This window comes from Gekko japonicus, unplaced genomic scaffold, assembly GCF_001447785.1.
Source record: "Gekko japonicus isolate JY-2015 unplaced genomic scaffold, Gekko_japonicus_V1.1 scaffold84, whole genome shotgun sequence".
In the NCBI taxonomy this organism is placed as follows: Eukaryota; Metazoa; Chordata; class Lepidosauria; order Squamata; family Gekkonidae; genus Gekko; species Gekko japonicus.
The window spans coordinates 259,978-279,104 of NW_015159712.1; the positions used below are offsets into that span (position 1 = coordinate 259,978).

Sequence of the window (19,127 nt, forward strand, 5' to 3'; positions counted from 1 at the left end):
GTGAGGGAAATTAGCTACTATTTGCTCTCTAGGGCTGTGATGGAGAAATATTATTAGTTTAAGTTAATTATGATATAATACTTCCTGGTTTGTGAGAATGTCAGAGATCTCCCTAAAGATCTCTGGTGGGAAGACATAGAAGTATGCATGCTTTGTAAACTGTGGGCTGGATCCAGTGCAGCCTCACTGGATGGTGGTAGAGTGGAACTTTCCTGCCTTCCCCAGCAGTCACCTGTGAGGCCTGTAAAGGTGGTGCTGACTGATGGGGGAGGGGATTGGTGTGGATGAAAAGCCACAAAATGTGGGCAGCTGCGTTGAGGAGGAAAAAATGAGCAGAATTGCTCCACCATAATCTGAGGTTCTGGTGCCAGACAGAAATGGCAGAACAAGTAGGGAAGGATACCTTCGTAAATTTTGGCCTGAATTCAGCCTTCCGTGTTGCACAGCTCTTCATTCGTGCAGCTCCCCTAAACTCCGGAATGACAGTTTTGACATGCATGGGTAGCTGCTGGTGGAACAGTGAGGTTGTGGGGAGGAATCATCTTCCATGGCTGCCTTATGTTGGTGATTCATAGGATCTCATGTAGTAGTTATGGCATAATGTTGTGCAAACCCCCCCACACACACACACATTTGTCCATAATTGTAGAGGAGAAATGTTGTGACAGTATTTCTTTCATTTTTGATTAAAGTAAAATGTAGTAGATTGTAAGCTATAATTACTGTTCATTCTCTTATTTTTCTTGTTTTAAGTTTTTAAATGACCATTGGACACTTAGTGTGAAGGGTCCTTCTCCTCTGAGGAAAGAAGAACATCTTGCTGGGTGATTCTCACTGTCCAATCAGGGAGGCAGGAAAAATTTTTTTAACTTCCTGTCTCTTGCCTGTGAGAGTCGCCCTCTTCAGTTCGGGTAACTCTGAAAGCAGTAAGACTGTAAAGTCAATTCTAGGAAAAAGAACAAACAGACAAGAACAGAGCGACAACCTAGATAAGGAAAAAACAGGCAAACAGTACTTGTGAGACAAGAAGTGTACCTGCTGAATAACTGGTTTGACGATGACTTTGGGAGGGACAAGATGTCCTCCTTTCCTCAGAGGAGAAGGACCCTTCACACTAAGTGTCCAATGGTCATTCTCCCTCTGAGGCAGAGGACATCTTGCTGGGACCTCTCAGAGCAGTGTCCTCATTTACTGGGTGGGTCATTGTCCTCTGGATCTAGAATATGTAAATCACTTCCAAAAGCTGTGTCAGCTAAGTCCTAGAACTTCACCTTAGAGTGCCCTACAGAGGTGGATATTGACGACCATGTGTTTTCCTTGCCTGTCTCTTTGACTGTGGTTGGTTTGGTTAGGGCTGTGTTGGTTTTGGCACTTTGAACTGAGTATGTAGTGATCCCAGATGGTATTTCAAATCTTGAGCTTTGTAAGCTTCAATAATGTAGGTCTTAAGGGTACTGCTGATGTCTAAATTGACATTCTCCTTCCTTCATTCAGTGGAGAGATGAAGATGAATAAGGAATAGATTTTAAGCATATGTCACTTCCAAGGCCTGCCGCAGTTACTCTTTTGGGTGGATAGAATCTGGGTGAAATGAGGAAGACTAAAATTTTCTGGGACCTGTGGAAGGTCAAATTTGCTTTCGGTATAAAGGCAGTATCTGTTTCATGACCCTTTTGTCGCTATGGAAAACTCATAGTTCAGGCTTGACTGAACAAGCACCTAGAACAGAAACCCTCCTATCTGATGCACCTGCTATAAGAAAAATGAGATTTTTATCCTCAGCCATTTAAGTGGAATTTCAATAGGATCAAAATAGTGTCTGGTAAAACTGAGAGTGTGGTACACAAGTTATGCATTAGAAACCTGCATCTTTGTGGTGGCTCATTTAGAGCAGCACCCCTGGGAAGGTGGCGAGCTTGAAGGTGTCTAGATAGGCTCAGCCCTTGGAACAGAAGTAACACCATTGTAAGAGTTGTGACTTGATATTGTAAAGGAAGAATCCTTGAGGCCACCATCATGTCCCTCTTATAGAAAGGATAGAACCTATTTAGTCTTAGTCTTCAGGAGGTCAATATCTTTTCTACTACTCTGCCTGATGGGAGTCCTCCACGAAGTATTGTAAATTAATCTAGCAGGGTATCCATTGCATTTTGTCGAAAAGCCTAGACATAAAGGTCACCCCACTCGATCACCAAGCAGTTAAACACAGCCATCCCGAATGTGGAAGCCATACAGGACCTTGTTGAAGCATGCCCAATGATACTGGGAGCATTAGTGGTGGTAGGTTCGCCCTCTCCTGAGGGTTGGAGAACCAGGGTCACTGAGGACAATATGGTTCTAGTTGTGATTGCTGCCTTCTGGTCCTTGATCTTCCTGACCAGTTTTGAAGGAACTGGGATGGGAGGGATAGGCAAACATAAGGTCACTTGGCCACTGGGATGTTAAAGCCTCAATCACTTTAGCCAGTTTGGTGTTGTGGTTAAGTGCGTGAACTCTAATCTGGGAGAACCGGGTTTGATGCCCCACTCCTCCACTTGCACCTGCTGGATGACCTTGGGCAAGCCTTAGTTCTGGCACAGCTGTTCTTGAAAAAGAGCAGTTTCTGTCAGAGCTCTCTCAGGCCCACCTACCTCACAGGGTGTCTGTTGTGGGGAGGGGAAGGGAAAGGAGTTTGTAAGCCGCTCTGAGACTCCCTTGAGTAGTGAAGGGCGGGGTATAAATCCAATCTCTTCTTCTTCTTCTTTGGCCAATGGAAGAAGACGAAAAATAGTGGAGCACCAATTCACTTGAAGGTTGTTTGGTGATGTCAGGTTTTTTTTGTCTGCCCACATTATGATCTTGATAGTTTCCTTGGGGTAGATGAAGATCTAGACCCTCCTTGTATTTTGTTGGTTGGATTAGTACACAGTGACCAAGTATCTGTTGGCTGATGGTAAAGGTAGGCCAGATAAATCATCCAAAGCTCCAGGGGGCTTGCCTCGCCCCCAGACCACCAACCTTGTACTGGTGAGCCTTCTAGCATTGTCCCTAACCAGGCAGACTGGAGACTGAGAAAGATCTGCTTTTCACCTCCAGGACGCAGTGTATCCATACTTGAAGGGGACTGAGCATTCTTGTCCTCCCAATGAGACTGGTCTTTACTGTAAGGGAGCCCTAATGGAAAGGGTCACCCTTGGTCATAACTTGTAGTGGAAGTGTCTTAGAAGCTGCTGTAGTGGTCTAGTGTATAAGCAAGTAGTGACCATCCTGACACCTAAGTGCTGTAGTTTCTTAGTTGGTGCTAGAGAACTTAACTGAAGCTTGACCAGGAATCTGTAGTTCTGTAGACAGTGTATAGTTGTTTCTGTGTCTTGGTGCGCCTTGGCCGCAGGGTTTGATCTGATCAACAAGATCTACTGAAGTGAGATACTCCTCCAGCTGAAAGGACTCAATGATGGATCTAAAGACTCCATTCTGAAATATCTTAATGTACTCTTGTTGAGGTATTTTAAGTCTAAAACTGCCCTTCACTTTCCGTTCCTTCTTGTTCCTATGAAAGGGGAAATCTTCTTTCCCCCTATTAAGCGAAGGGACAGGTTCTACGGCCCAAATGTTAAGAAATGGTATGTTCTACAGGCCTTTTCTGACCCTTGTGTGTGTGTGTGTTGGGGGGGGGAGGAATGTGGTGTTCCAGTGGGATTTGAGGAACTCCATGGAGTATCCTCTGGTAACTATTTGTAAGGACCAATTGTCTGCCTGAGAGTCGGACTACATGTCCCGGAGTATAGAAAACATTCTACCCCACCCCGGCGAAGGATTTGAAGTTATGCTTTGAATGGCTTATGGCCATGGGTTGGTTTATCATTTCCGACAATAATTATTTGGTGAATGAACCTTTTCTGAAGGATTGTCTGGAAAAACCCCAGTTAATCCTTCTGCTATCCTTGTGAAATCTCAGAAGGACACAGTGGACACTAAAGAAGTAACTCCCAAAACTCCTCTTGTCAGAGCAGTCTAGTGTGTCAGGTTTCAGTATAACTCTTGTCAAGAACATCCCCAAATGGTCTGACGTTTTAACAAGTATAGGTCATACCTATGACCTTAGCAAGTAGAGAGATGAACAAATGGGGTTTGCTATTGCCTGCCTTTGCATAGCAACCCTGGACTTCCTCGATGGTCTCCCATTCAAGAAACAACCAGTCCTAACCATGCTCAGCCTCTGAGACCTGACACTACCTTGGGCCATTCAGGTTACGGCATCAGTTGCCAAGCTCTGAGCCATAATCTTCTTCTAGCAGCTGTCTCAGATGCCATAGTTCTGGAAATATGGTAAGCGAACAGAGGTTGTGTTCGCCATAGTGAGTTGTAAGAACCCTAATGGCCCCCCTATCATGCAACGGCTGCTGGCTGAAATAAGTTGGAACAGGTTCCCAGACCAGACAGCAACCACTCTTGAGACTATTGAGACCAGAGCAGGAATTTTAACAGTCATAGCAGAGCCTTCATAAGCTTCCTTCAAGGTGAGACACCCCTCTTGTAAAAACTATGCTGGAAAGTGCCCTCACCATCCTCTGACAAGCTCAGATGACTGCAAAGCTGTTACTGGAGCATCCATTAGTGGCACCTGCAAAAATCGAGTATAAAATATGATAAAACATAAAATTTCTAGTAACCATTGTAAGGTGACCATTTGGCCTCGATTCAATTGAAATTTTCAATTCCTGATAATCTATTAAGAAATAAAACTCAAGCACGGGAACTGAAGGAATGGGTGTTCAAAAAGGATGAGCTTATGGATCAGGATATGATGGCACATTGTTTTACAGCACCGTTATTCAAGTTTTTTAAAAGGAATCACTGTAGGTCCCTGTATTTAGAGAAGTTAACCAGCCTGGATTTAAGATTGACTTTTACAGCTTTAAGATTTCAATCCATGCCCTCAGTCCCTCAGGACTGGATGTTTCTTTGGTATCCGTGCCCCCCTTAGACTTTGCCTTTGTGATATGGGGGAAGTTGATGATATTGTACATTCTATTCTGAGATGCCCATGGCATGAAGCCCCTAGGCTAAAGTACATCATCCCTATTATTCTGCAGCGTAATGGGTTCTCCGATCTGGATCTTGTCAAATTTTTACTCTCGGTCCTTGACTGCTATATCTCTAGCAAAATGGCGTTATTTGCCTTAGTAACAAGGAAAATCAGAATGAGTTTAGTATTTAATGTAAAGTAGAAAGCGTATAGGAGTATACTGATATTTTTAAAATTATTTTTATTTATTTATTTATTGGGATTTTTATCCCGCCCTCCCCGCAAAACGGGCTATAAAATTGCCATTTTATAGTCTGATGTATTATGGCCTATGGCTAAGACAATAAACTTATACTTGACTAGTAACACATGTGGTTGCTTGCTGGCAATAGATTTTGCCCATTCAGCGTTTAAATTTTTCTGAAAGAACTGATGGAACAGGAGAAACCCTCTCTGCGGCGCTAGACCTAGGGAAGAATTCTTATTCCCTTGACCAGCTTCTGGTCTGAGAATTAGGAGGCCTGACTGTTCTTTAGAGGGGACCTCCTGCAGCTCTAATGCTGCCATGGTCTTAGAGAGGGCTGTTAGTAGTTCTTAGGAATCCTATGGACTGTTCATGAATTTCTGTTTATATACTCAATTTATAGCCTCCCCTTCCTTGCATAATAGGGCTCAGGGCAGGTAACACCAAGTCAACACTAAATTAAAATAGTACATTTCATCCTCCTTTTAAACTCAAGAAACGCCCCCTCTCTGTGTTCCATAGATATCTCTCTCTCTCTCTCTCTCTCTCTCTCAGGTCTCCCTGTGAAAGAAGCTGCCTTAGGGGCCAGGTAGGTCTCCCTGTGAAAGAAGCTGCCTTAGGGGCCAGGTAGGTCTCCCTGTGAAAGAAGCTGCCTTAGGGGCCAGGTAGGTCTCCCTGTGAAAGAAGCTGCCTTAGGGGCCAGGTAGGTCTCCCTGTGAAAGAACCTGCATTGACCAAATCCCCCTGCCTGTAGGAAGGGAGGGGGCAGGAGGAGTAGGGTGGGACGTGTGTCTTCCATCTCTGCCTTGCCAGAATTGGCAGTCTCCTCCTGCATGGTTTGCCTAAGTAAGGCTAGAACCCAGGGGGGGAAACATTGGGGGTCTTGAGTCATGTGTCTTACGAGTAGACCTGGAGACCCACTGTTGGCACTACATACAGCTGCTGCTGCAACGTAGTGCACTGTGTAGTTACTTGGCTCTCATTAGAAGCAATGTTGCTTACATGGCTTATGGAGTGGGAAGGCGCTCAGCAGCCTCCTTGACTGCTGATGGAAATCAGGAGGTAAGGAGAATAGGCCAGGTTTGCATACAGTACTGGAACGCTAAAAATCTGGCATGTTGTCTGGGTCCCATAGAGATTCCCTTCTCTATTAGCCAGTTGTTGCTAGTTTTCGAGGTCTGCAGATGGAATAGGAAACTTCCTACAGCCTCGCAGATTGATTGCCCCGGTCTCCAGCAGCCAGTTGTAACAGGCTTTGTCGTGCTTTTTGTCGCCCTCAGATTAAGGCAGTCACACTGGCGTAGCCTAGGCAAGCCTGAGTGAGGACATGCTGGCTCCTCTTGTGCCCTATTGGGCACCAGCAATAAGGAGGATGTTCAGCTCCTCAGCAGAAGAAAGCCCTCACTGTCTCCTAAAATGGCTGTTGCTGTTGAAGACAGCCTCTATATATATGCTGTTCTTCTCCAAAAAGGGTTAGAATATAGGGAAGAATAGTGAAAGAATTATAGGAAGTATATAGAAGTAGTTGATAGAAGATATATGAAGCTGAATAAGGAATTTAGAGTTTTAAAGATTAGACAAAGGCAAAACCTGATGTAAGCTGCTTTTCTTGTTGAGGCAGGAAAAGAACCGAAGAGGGTGACAAGAAGGCAAGAGACAGGAAGTTAAAAAAAAATGTTCCTGCCTCACTGATTGGACGGTGGGAATCACCCAGCAAGATGCACATTGGAGCCAAAAATCCTAACTATAAATACACGTTGATGAGGTCCAAACTGGCAGAAACTGACCAAGAGAGAGATCTTGGAGTCGTAGTTAACTCACTGAAAATGTTGAGATAGTGTGCGCCTGCAATAAAAAAGGCCAATGCTATGCTCGGGATTATTAGGAAGGGAATTGAAAATAAATCACTCAGTATCATAATGCCCCTGTATAAATCAATGGTGTGACCTCATTTGGAGTACTGTGTACAGTTCTGGTGACCATACCTCAAAAAGTGCAGAAAAGGGCAACTAGAATGATAAAAGGGTTGGAACACTTTCCCTATGAAGAAAGGTTAAAACGCTTGGGGCTCTTTAGCTTGGAGAAATGGCAGCTGAGCGGTGACATGATAGAGGTTTATAAGATTATGCATGGGATAGAGCAGGTAGAGGAAGAGGTATTTTTATCCCTTTCTCACAAAGAAGAACTCGTGGGCACTCAAATTGCTGAGCAGTTAGGTTGGAACAGATAAAAGGAAGTACTTCTTCACCCAAAGAGTGATTAACACATGGAATTCACTGCCACAGGAGGTGGTGGTGGCAGTGGCTACAAGCATGGACGGCTTCAAGAGGGTATTAGATAAGCATATGGAGCAGAGGTCCATCAGTGGCTATTAGCCAGAAGGTACAGATAGGAACTCTGGGACAAGTGATGCTCTGTATTCTTTTTTTTCTTTTCCTGTTTAATATATTTTATTTTATAAGAAAATTACATTTAACATAAACACAAAAGAAACACAACATTAACATTCGAACTTGGTTAACCTATAACATAATAAAGACAACCTCGAACATTATAGGTACATAAACGATCTGAGAACACAATACAATATTCTTGATAGATGTAACTTTGGAGCATACTCAAAAAAGGAAAAAAACAGAGCAACATCTGCGGTAGGTTAGAGAATACTAACTTTATCGTGTACCAGTCCATCAGCACTTGTTACATGAAGGTAAGTATTTCACAATATTTAGATAGTCTGTTCCTACAAGGCCTACCCATCCAGACTCTTATCCTCTCTTTCCTGTTATTCTCCCTGTCTCATTCATTTCTTTCTGTGTTAGGAAACGACAATTATTTCAGTCAGTCATTGTATGTCAGAAACTGTGCTGTGATGTGGATAGTGGCCTGGGTTCAGATCCCCTGTTTAGCTGTGAAGTTTACTGGGGGACCTTGGTCTAGTTTCATCCCACTGTTGACCCCCCCAAGCACCAAGATGACAGAGCATCACTTGCCCCAGAGTCCCTATCTATACCTTGTGGCTAATAGCCACTGATGGACCTCTGCTCCATATGCTTATCTAATTCCCTTTTGAAGCTGTCCATGCTTGTAGCTGCCACCACTTCCTGTGGCAGTGAATTCCAAGTGTTAATCACTCTTTGGGTGAAGAAGTACTTCCTTTTATCCGTTCTAACCCGACCGCTCAGCAATTTCATGGAGTGCCCACGAGTTCTTGTATTGTGAGAAAGGGAGAAAAGTACCTCTTTCTCTACCTGCTCTTTCCCATGCATAATCTTATAAACCTCAATCATGTCACCCCTCAGTCATCATTTCTCCAAGCTAAAGAGCCCTAAGCGCCTTAACCTTTCCTCATAGGGAAAGTGTTCCAACCCTTTTATCATTCGAGTTGCCCTTTTCTGCACTTTTTCCAAAGCTATAATATCCTTTTTAAGGTGTGGTGACCAGAATTGCACACAGTAATTGCAGGCGCACACTATCTCACTTTTTCCAAAGCTATAATATCCTTTTTAAGGTGTGGTGACCAGAATTGCACACAGTATTCCAGATGAGGTCGCACCATTGATTTATATAGGGGCATTATGATATTGGCTGATCTGTTTACAATACCCTTCCTAATAATCCCCAGCATAGCATTGGCCTTCTTTATTGCAGTCACACACTGTCTTGACATTTTCAGTGAGTTATCTACTACAACTCCAAGATCTCTCTCTTGATCAGTCTCTGCCAGTTCAGACCCCATCAGCGTGTATTTATATTTAGGATTTTTGGCTCCAATGTGCATCACCTTGCACTTGGCCACATTGAACCCCATTTGCCATGTTGACGCCCACTTGTCCATCTTTGACAGATCCCTTTGGAGTGCCTCACAATCCTCACTGGTTTTCACCACCTTGAACAACTTAAACAATTTGCTAGGTTTTACAGCACCTGTGTCAAGTGATGCTCTGTATTCTTGGTGCTTTGGGGGGGGCAACAGTGGGAGAGCTTCTAGTGTCCTGGCCCCACTTATGGACCTCCTCATGGCACCTGATATTTTTGTCCACTGTGTGACAGAGTGTTGGACTGAATGGGCCATTGGCCTGATCCAACATTGGCGTCTCTCATGTTCTTAAGTTCCTCCGCCTCAGAGGGAGAATATAGATTTCCCAGTTATTGTAAATATTGGTAATATTTAATTTATGGACACCTATCTGTGTTGTAGCGTACATTAAGCAGAGGTGTCTGAATGAAGCCCATGTTCAGCCCTGGAAGTTGTTCGGTGGTCTTGGGCTGCAGTCCTAAGTAAACTTGCTAGAAGCGCTATTCTCAGTGGGACTTACTTACAAATAAACTGTAGATGCTTGGCCTACTGCATTTTAAAAGTGATTATGGGGGTATAATACTGTGGGTTGCTCTGAGTTGCTATGAATGTAAATAAAACAACAACATAAAATGCATGTACTTTGTCATGCGTAAATCTATAAAAATATATTTGTTAGAAAAAAATATTTCCCATTTAACCCAGCTCTTAATTTTGCCAGCTAAATAAATCTTTTTGGGTGTTGGGTAAAAAAAAAAAGTCTAGAGAAGTGGAGGTGTGAGGAGCAAGAGTTAAGAATTCAGTCTTCTCATTCAAACTGCAACATCAGCAATGGTGTATTATGAAGAAAATATCCTAAAGGATTAGGGAGCTGCATGTTACATGTTCTGCTTCAACATTTCTAGTATTGTGTTGATCAGAGTCTGTTTTTGTTTTTCTCAGGTTTTGAAATGGAACTTCACTACTCCTCGTGATGAATATATTGAGCAACTGAAGACTCAGATGTCCAGCTGTGTTGCCAAGTGGTTACAAGATGAAATGTTTCATTCAGATTTTCAACACCACAACAAAGCGCTTGCTCTAATGGTTGAGGTGAGAAGAATGAATTTGTGATGTGAGTGCAGCAGTAATGCAGGAAAGAAGTTTCCCTGAGCAAGCAAGTTTGAAAACTCCCTGCTCAGTTTAGAGTGCTACATTGTATTTGCAAAAGAGCGGTGTAATTACTATTCACCTCCCAGTGTTCCCATTAAAGCATTGTGCAACGGGTGTATAAAATGAGGTTAATTACAAGAGGTAATGCAAGTAGCTGTTATGCATGCATGAAGCAGCCATCTTATGTGCCAGTATCTTTGCTTTAATTTTATTTAAAATTGCCTTTTTGTCCAAAACTGACACTGCGGTCTGCTTCATCTCTTAAGCACCTGGAAAGTGAAAAGGATGGAGTTATCAGCTGTTTGGATCTGATCCTAAAATGGCTGACCTTGAGGTTCTTTGACACCAACACAAGTGTTCTCATGAAGGCCTTGGAGTATCTCAAGCTGCTTTTTACTATGTTGAACCAAGAAGAGTATCATCTGACTGAGAATGAGGCAACCTCCTTCATCCCTTATCTTGTATTAAAGGTATTCATACCTGGCGGAATTGAGCAACCGCTTTATCTTCATCCCAGTATTATTTTTTTTTAATTACAGCATTAACCTTAAATGTGGCTTGTATTACGCCCAGCAGACTTAGAATGCTGGTGGTTTCTTCAAGCTTTTGTAAGTTTCTAATATATCCTTTATTCATCTCCAGGTTGGGGAACCAAAAGATGTTATCCGTAGAGATGTGCGTGCCATTCTGAATAGGATGTGCCTTATCTATCCAGCCAGCAAGATGTTTACTTTTATCATGGAAGGGACCAAATCAAAGAACTCAAAACAGCGGGCAGGTAGGAAGCTTCAGTATAAACTATAGATTACTAAAATGTGCTGCAGAGTGTGCTTCTGATACATCTGCCATACAGTTTTGCCCATCCTTCAGAAACGTGAAGACAGTGTGCTAGCAAACATCTCAGCTGGTGTCATGACACTAATATTCTGATACTGTTGACATGTTAGCTGATCTTGGTGACAGTCTTATATAGGGCTACTATCTCGATCCACACACCTGATAGGAGAGTGAGACTATTCGAGCGATGTGCTCACCTGGTGTCATTGTGGTGGGATTTGGGGTGGGAGGAGTAGCTGTTGCTTCCAGTTTTTAGTTCCACTGTATTCTGCCCTTCCAAGGCACTTGATGGTATACATGAACATAAGATGTGATCCAGTGGTCCATCTAGTCTTGCTTCTTGTGTCACACAGTGCCCTGGAGGGTGATGAAACAGGGCATAGAAGCCAAGACCATTCCCTGAGAAGCCAAGACCATTCCCTCTAGTCACTGTGGTTAGCAGCCGTTGGTGGACCTTTCCTCCATTAATCTAATTCCCTCTTTAAAGCCAACTATGATCATAGCCATGAGTGCTTACATGGCTCCTCCATTAAGCTAATTCCCTGTTTAATCTATGATCATAGCCATGAGTGCTTACATGGCCTATTTCACATTCTTAATACAGTTCTTAGTTGTTTAATTATTGCTTAACAAATTAGGCATAGCATTCCTAGACACTTCTACTGTTCCTTTAGTGAAGAAAGCTGTGCCTCAAAATGTGTTTGCTGTATGAATTTATAATAAAGGAGAGTTTGATATAAACACTTCATAATAAATTAAATTTAGACCATGGATTTTATACAAGATGGGCATAGCCTTTGGTTTTCATGTGTGCCACCACTTTTTTCTTTCTTTCTATAGAGTGCTTGGAAGAACTGGGGTGTCTAGTGGAATCATATGGTATGAATGTGTGTCAACCAACTCCAGGCAAAGCTTTAAAGGAAATGGCAATTCACATTGGTGACAGGGACAACACTGTCAGAAATGCTGCACTCAACACCATTGTAACGGTTTACAATGTACATGGGGATCAGGTGTTCAAGCTGATTGGAAATGTGAGTAAAACAAAATGAAAGGGCAAATTTAAAAACCTTAACAATTTTTATTTAAGTGGGACAGTCTCTCCCATGATGGGACTGATCCTCAGCCACAGCAAATCTGCCCAGTAGCTGAAATGAGTGACCAGATCTATTCAGTGTGTCATTAATTATGTATCATAGCTATTTTGAAGACACTGATCTATTTCAGACTATGAAATCCCTAATCCAAGTGGCTATGAATGGCATGGAACTGCAAAAGCAAGTCTCGCTGTCAAGAAAGAGAACTGTTGAATGCCAGTGTCCAGAGGAAGTGAATACATCCGTATTGGGTTCAGTTTAGTTCATAATGCAGAAGGAACTTCTCTTTCTATAGTGGCCACCTATGAGCCCCCAAAATCATGTGCTGGGGAAGGGGGTCACAGGTCTGTTGTAAATATGCCGTGGCACAGGAAGACAGGTGAGCTTGTCTGTTCTTGCACAAGCACAGCAAGACTCAAGCTAAAGTGGCTATACTTGTGGCAGCCTCTTAATGCTGTGGTGGAGCTTGTTTGAGGGTCCTGTTACTCTCAGTACTTAATTTGGAGGTGCAAGGGAATCTAGTATGGGAAGGGGAAGGTGGGAAAGATTTCCTTATATAAGCTCTTTCCAGTTATTTCCGTTAAGTCTGTATTTGGGGGTACTGAGGATATTTGTTATTATTTTTTTTATTTTATTGTGGGTCTTTACTGTGTGATTACTCCAAGCTTACTGCACAAGGAAAAGAGGAGGGGATGAAGTTAATTTAGGAAAGTCAGCCAAAAAGAAGAGTGTTGGATCTTCTAAAATCAGTTTCAGGTGCTGATGAAAATCCGACCTTGTTATTCCATTGGCTCAAACTCTGTGACCTTCAATAGGCAGCAGTTCCTGGAATCTGAGTAGTCTTATGCAATGGCTACCTCTCTTAGCTCTTTTTAATCTATTTTCAAAACGACACTATTACCCTCTTAGTAAAATAAACGGTATTGTTGGTGTGTAATTTCATTAAATGCCATACTCTGCCTGATCTTACCTTGTGTTTAGAATAATCATAGCATACTAAAACTACACAGTGAGTATTGCAGAATATAGTAATTAGTCTTTGTACTGAGACTCACTTGTAGTTAGGGCTGTGTTCATTTTGAAGATAAATGTAAGTAATCAGGCTCTTGTCCTTCCCTTATGAGAGTCTTGGGTACTGAAGGTTTTTGGGTTTCCAAGAAATTAGTTGGTCATGACATTGGAATCTGATCAATTAATAAACTGCCTACGAATCAGGATTACAAATTGTGGTTTCTTCGGTACTGAAACCCTCCAGTATCAAAGTGGGGGAGACAGCAATGGAAAGGAGGACTTCAAAGGCTCATTTTTGTGAACCAGACTGTTGTTTTTTAGTCTGAAGGATTCCTAGTATTTTGCAGTAATGGGGTGTGGCTTTGGCACTGAAAGTCTTAGTTTAAGAGCAAAAGTATCATAGCAGACTAAATCATTGGTCCTTTTGCACAGCTATCTGAAAAAGACATGAGCATGCTGGAGGAGCGAATAAAACGATCTGCTAAGAGGTCAAATGCCACTTTGGCAAGGCAGGTAGAAGAGAAACCACAGCGCATTCAGAGTGTTAGTGCCAATACCAATATGCTGCGGAAGGGACCAGCTGAAGACATGTCTTCCAAACTCAAGTATGTAATGACAAAAATGGAATATTTATCTGACATTTTCACAGTTAGTGCTAAGAACATACCTTGCTATTTCTTTTTGTGTGTGCGTATTTTTTTTTATCATCAGTGTCTGCATGTATCACAAACTGTCTGAGCAAATACTACAAAACAAAATGTTTGAACCTTTCTTCATTTGTTTTGTTGTGTCTTTAATGCTTTCTAAATCGTCTTGTGCCTTTTTTCACTGCTTCTCCATGGACAGAATTATGTATCGCACTTATAGGATGTAAGTACTGAATGCTAAATCCTTGGGAGCAAGGCTATTATGGAGTTGTCTTTAATTTTCTCATGCTCTAATTCTAAATATGCTTGGGAATAAGTTCCATAGACTTAAGTCTAGTTCTTATGCTACCCTTCCTTCAGGGACCTCAGGGTGGCATATGTGGTTCTCTCTTCCTGAGTTTTATGCTCACAACAGCTTCTTGAGGTTGGTTAGGCTAATAAATAGTGAGTTGCCAAAACTCACACAGTGAGCTTCCTAAGTGAGTGTACCTCAATCTCCCCATTCTGAGTTCAGTACACTAACTGCTACGCTGCACTGGCTCTCAGATTCTGAGGTCCGGGAAGAACACTTCAAAATGGACCTAGGAGTGTGATTTCAAGTCCTGTTTCTGTGGGGATTTGAATGACCAGGATCCTACTGTTAGAAGGGATTTCTGCCAGTGAAACAGGACTTTCTTGCATCCCCCCTTCCCATAGCTCAAAATGATTCCTGAAATGTTGCTCCTGGGGATCTGGCCCGGGGGGCTCCCAAGTCCCCAGGTCAGTCTTTCTCTCCCATTCATTAGTGGAAAGTTTCCATGGGATCCAAACTGTTGTGTGACACTGGGGAAATTGTTATTTCTCAGCTGACTTCCTCTTTGAAATAGTGGTAAGTGACCTATCTAAGGGCTGTTATGAAGGTAAAACAAAGGTTAGATAGTAGTGTGAAAATAGGGGCTTTATATATGATAGTAACCTGAGTCCATCTATATTTGGCTGACACCGGTTGCATCTGCTAGGTACTTAAAATTTAGCTCCACTGAAATATCTAAGATTGTGTAGGTCTGCAGTAAATGCTCACTACATAAACCATTCCAGTACCTTATAGCTGCTAAATGTTTTGGGCACTCTCTCTTGCATTCTGTATTGGTCAGGATCCACTCTTTTGGAAGCTTGATGTTCGGAATTAAGTTATAAATGTGATCTTGAAACCCTTCTGAAAACTATACGTATTGTTGTGCTGAGTGCCATTCTAGTCTGCCCTCTTAGTAGGAGAGGACTAGCAAACCTGCCCTAATGGAAAGTGTATTTGGCCCCAGGACTTAGTGTTTGATGGAACCATGTTTACTATTAAATCATTTCTCTCTGAGAAGAAATTTGAATGTTGAAATCATGGTCATATTGCTGTTACATTGGTTTGTCATGGTACAGTAGTATATAAATTATATATCACCTGCTGCAGAACATACATTTGTAGGAGGAAATGAGTAGCTCTTTGGCAAAGTAGCTCTTTGGAAGTAGTGCATTGCACTAGCACTGGGGATAATTTCTAAGGGGGCTGAATAAAGTTCTTCAGCTATGTTGATGAGAAAAAATAAAAACTACCAGCTGATCACAGTGTTTTCATTTTGTATTGGTTCATATATAGAAGTGCACACATAAGTAGGTGCACAAAATTGGCTTTGCTTAACAGCCGGGTATCATTTGTGGTTACTTCCCCGCCTTCTAGTCCTGCAAAAGCTCGTCAGGGAAGGAGAGACGTCTCTTTTCTCCATGAACAGCAGAGAACAGAATAAGCAAGCACAATTCTATTGCCTTAAAAGCCTGGCAGCAAAGTAGAGAAATCACCCTTTCCTTTCAAAGTTCTCTGCAGTTCATAGAGAACTTAGGAGAGAGATCTCTTTTAAAGTTTGTGGCAGGGGAATTTGCCTAATGGACAGAAGGGGCGGTTGCCACTGTCAACCTGGCAAGATGGCAATAATAATAATAATAATAATAATAATAATAATAATAATAATAATAATAATAATGCTTTTCTTGATTTCTGTAGCCAAGCCCGTAATATGAGTGGTCACTCTGAAGCAGCACACACAGTTCCACGGGAATTTCAGCTGGATTTAGATGAAATAGAAAATGATAATGGTACAGTGCGGTGTGAAATGCCAGCACTTGTTCAGCACAAACTGGATGATATCTTGGAACCAGTCTTGATCCCTGAACCCAAGTAAGTAGAGTTAACTAAGAGGCCAACACTTTTGTACCATTGTGAGTCTACATAGGTTCATTTAGGTATTTTGTTCTCTTTTTCCGCCCAAATGTAGAAGCTGCTTTGTATAATATAAAATCAAGTTTTTAGCTCCTGTCATAGTAAGGAAAGTCATTTAAATGTTCCAAGAGTATCAAGTATTAACCAAATCAGCATGCACGTTAAGGGCCCATAACATGCAAACGTGTCCTGTTGCTAGCATAGACCAAATGTTTGTATTTTGGGTACATTAATATTCTGGGGATCTTAACTTTGTGCATACCAAGGCCCAGATTCAGACCAACGCTCGAAAGAATGAGAGGAATAACGTTCTTAAACAGAAAGGGGTTTTATTTACTATCTAATTCTAAGCAGTATTGTGGAACAAAATGGAATCACAGAAAGGAAGATGCATAGAAATACACACAATACAAAACCTTTCCCTAGAAAATAACTAACTAACTGCCTACTGGGGAATGAATCTAGAAAGGGGGATGGCAAGACATGTGAGCCTCATCTGGGAGAGGAGGGAGGGAGGGCTGCCCTCAACAAAGCAGCTGCAGAGTAAAATTGACCAGGAAGGGATAGAAATCTCAGCAAAGTGGGTCCATGGAGCAAAGGAGTGGGAAACCAGTTGTGAAGTTGGGATAACTGGATGAGTCCAAAACCTGCTACAAAGAGTGGGGCTGAGGGGTAACTCTTTATATCCTTTTGCCAAGAGTGAGGAGGGAAAGGGGTAGTGGTGTTGAAATCTGTACTAAAACTTCAATCTTCCTAAAATGTATTGTATTGTGGAGGGGAGATTTCCCCTTGTGTCAGAAATGTCATCTATGGCTGGTTGAATGCTGTGATTGGGGAACGGCAGAAACTTTCCTGTGTGGTCATTGAGATATAGAGGAAATTGCTGGAATTAGCTCGTTGCTTCTTGTTTTGGAGATATGGGTCATTATTTAGGATGAGATTATCTGGGAAGAGGATCCAAAGTCCTTGCGGGGATTGGCCCTTGATTGAATCCCTCTTAGGGTGGGTATTTGCATGACTGAGGAGCTTCCCTGTGTTCCATTCTTGGTGTAACTTAGTGCCATTTGAGTTTGGGTTAATTCAGGCTTCTTGTATCAACCGTAGGCCCACATCGAAGTGTACACATATAAAATGGGAGAATAAGATGTGCCAAAAATGGGGGTGACCAGGGGGCAAGGATCTTGGGAACATCACGAAGCTACATCTCAAACCAGAATGGTTTTCAAAATTCTGGACCTCAAATAATAGAAAACCAGACGCAATAAAAGCTGAAGTAAAACAAGCAGTTAAACTGAGATCTAAAATCTAGCAAAAATGTTAGTCAATAACAATCAGTTGTAGTCTTGCAGCTCCATACTTCACCAGTTGAAATATCCACGCAGTCCTTCTAGGTAGTTCCAAATGAATCTAATCTCAATGTAGACAGAACATGAATAACGGGGTCAGACATTGGTTCCCTAAGAAGTGAGCTGGCACTATGTGCCACACGTGAGACCTGAATATTCTTTTACAGTGACAAATCTGTTTGTATTCCCAAGTCACAAGTTGTTCATTTGGTCTGATCTACCATATATGCTGGTTTTGCAACAAATCACTGAGCTTCTGTATTGTGTAAAAAATAGGGATAAGACTTTGATCTGAGAGTGATATTTGGCTGCCTAAGTGATCCTAATATTTCAATCCAAAGACACTAGATAAATGTATATTGAAGAGCACTAACACCTTTTTGTCTCGTACCATCCAGGATCCGTGCTGTGTCTCCTCACTTTGATGATATGCATAGTAACACAGCATCCACCATCAACTTTGTTATCTCCCAGGTAGCCAGTGGCGATATCAATACAAGCATTCAAGCTCTAGCTCAGGTGAGTGGAGATTCTTCTGGATGGCAAATACACAACAGTTATAAGAGCCAGCAATTAGTTTGCGAGAGTGATGAGTTGCACACTGGGTGAAGCTAAAGTGTCAGGTGACACAAGCATCACTCAGAACCTCCCTGATGACAAAACCAAGTGCACAGGGGCCATCTGACTCGCTGCTCTCCACAAGGAAAGTAGGAGGATATTAAATGCTGGCAAAAGAAAAATATTTTCCATTTCTGTGTAGACTTAATGGTTCTTTCTCCATCATCATGTCCAGTAACATACATAGGAAGCTTATTGGAGCCTCTTTGCTAAGAGAGGAGAGGCTCCTTTCCTCTTGAGGTTACAGCTCAGTACCTTTGTTCTTCAGATTAGTTTACTTACATCCTGTCCACTATTGTCCTCTTTAGTGATGTTTAAGAATATTACCCAGCCTGCTTTCTTCCTCATCTTGCCATTTATGTTTTTGCACATTTATCAAAGCTGGTTTACTTTTCTGCTTGATACTTGGAAGATTTTTGACATTAACCCAAATGCCAAAACAATGCAACACACAATACAAAATGGCAACTAACAGCTAAACAACTGTGTGCTGAAATACCCGCAAGAGTAAATATACAAAAAGAGACTTCAGCAAAGTGAAACACATATGTAATCAGCAATAAATCTGTACATAAAATCCATCATAGGAAATATAGAAGTCTACAGAATGCATCAAGTCCAAAGTAGATATCCAATACTTTTCCTAGGTAGTATAGAGTGTTTCAGACTTGTGGTCCTTCCTCAGGAACAAAGAGCCACAATAGAAAGTCTCATTCCAATTTCTTTACAAGATCAGCATTTAAACCCAACAGCTGACTGGCGGCTCAGGCTGTTAGGTTTAATTGAGTCCTTTTTTTCAGTATAGCAAAAAGAACCCCCAAAAAGCCAGATAATATTGGCTTTTTCAGGTTCAGCTATACTGGTAGCTGAATACAGATCTTGAATCCAGATCTCAGATCTGTATTCAGCTTATGGTATATTTTCTGTTCGGCTATAGCCAAATGCACACCCCTACGTCTGTTGATACAGCCTAAAATTGCATTTGCCTTTTTAGCAACTGCATCACGCTGCTGACTCATGTTTAGTGTATGGTCTACTAAGACCCGTAGATCCTTTTCGCCCATACTACTGCCAAGACAAGTCTCCCCCATCCTATAATTATGCATTTAATTTTTCCTACCTA

General features: G+C 42.0%; 1 protein-coding gene across 1 annotated transcript in view; it reads left to right on the forward strand.

Annotated features, from left to right (window-relative positions):
• CKAP5 (cytoskeleton associated protein 5) overlaps positions 1 to 19,127 on the forward strand; it is a 128,787-nt gene that overhangs the window by 77,263 nt on the left and 32,397 nt on the right. The window contains 9 exon segments of the mRNA XM_015406899.1: positions 7,375 to 7,395; positions 8,461 to 8,487; positions 9,994 to 10,143; positions 10,470 to 10,673; positions 10,846 to 10,981; positions 11,881 to 12,074; positions 13,581 to 13,753; positions 15,825 to 15,998; positions 17,785 to 17,905. Coding sequence (XP_015262385.1) covers positions 7,375 to 7,395; positions 8,461 to 8,487; positions 9,994 to 10,143; positions 10,470 to 10,673; positions 10,846 to 10,981; positions 11,881 to 12,074; positions 13,581 to 13,753; positions 15,825 to 15,998; positions 17,785 to 17,905 — 1,200 coding nt within the window.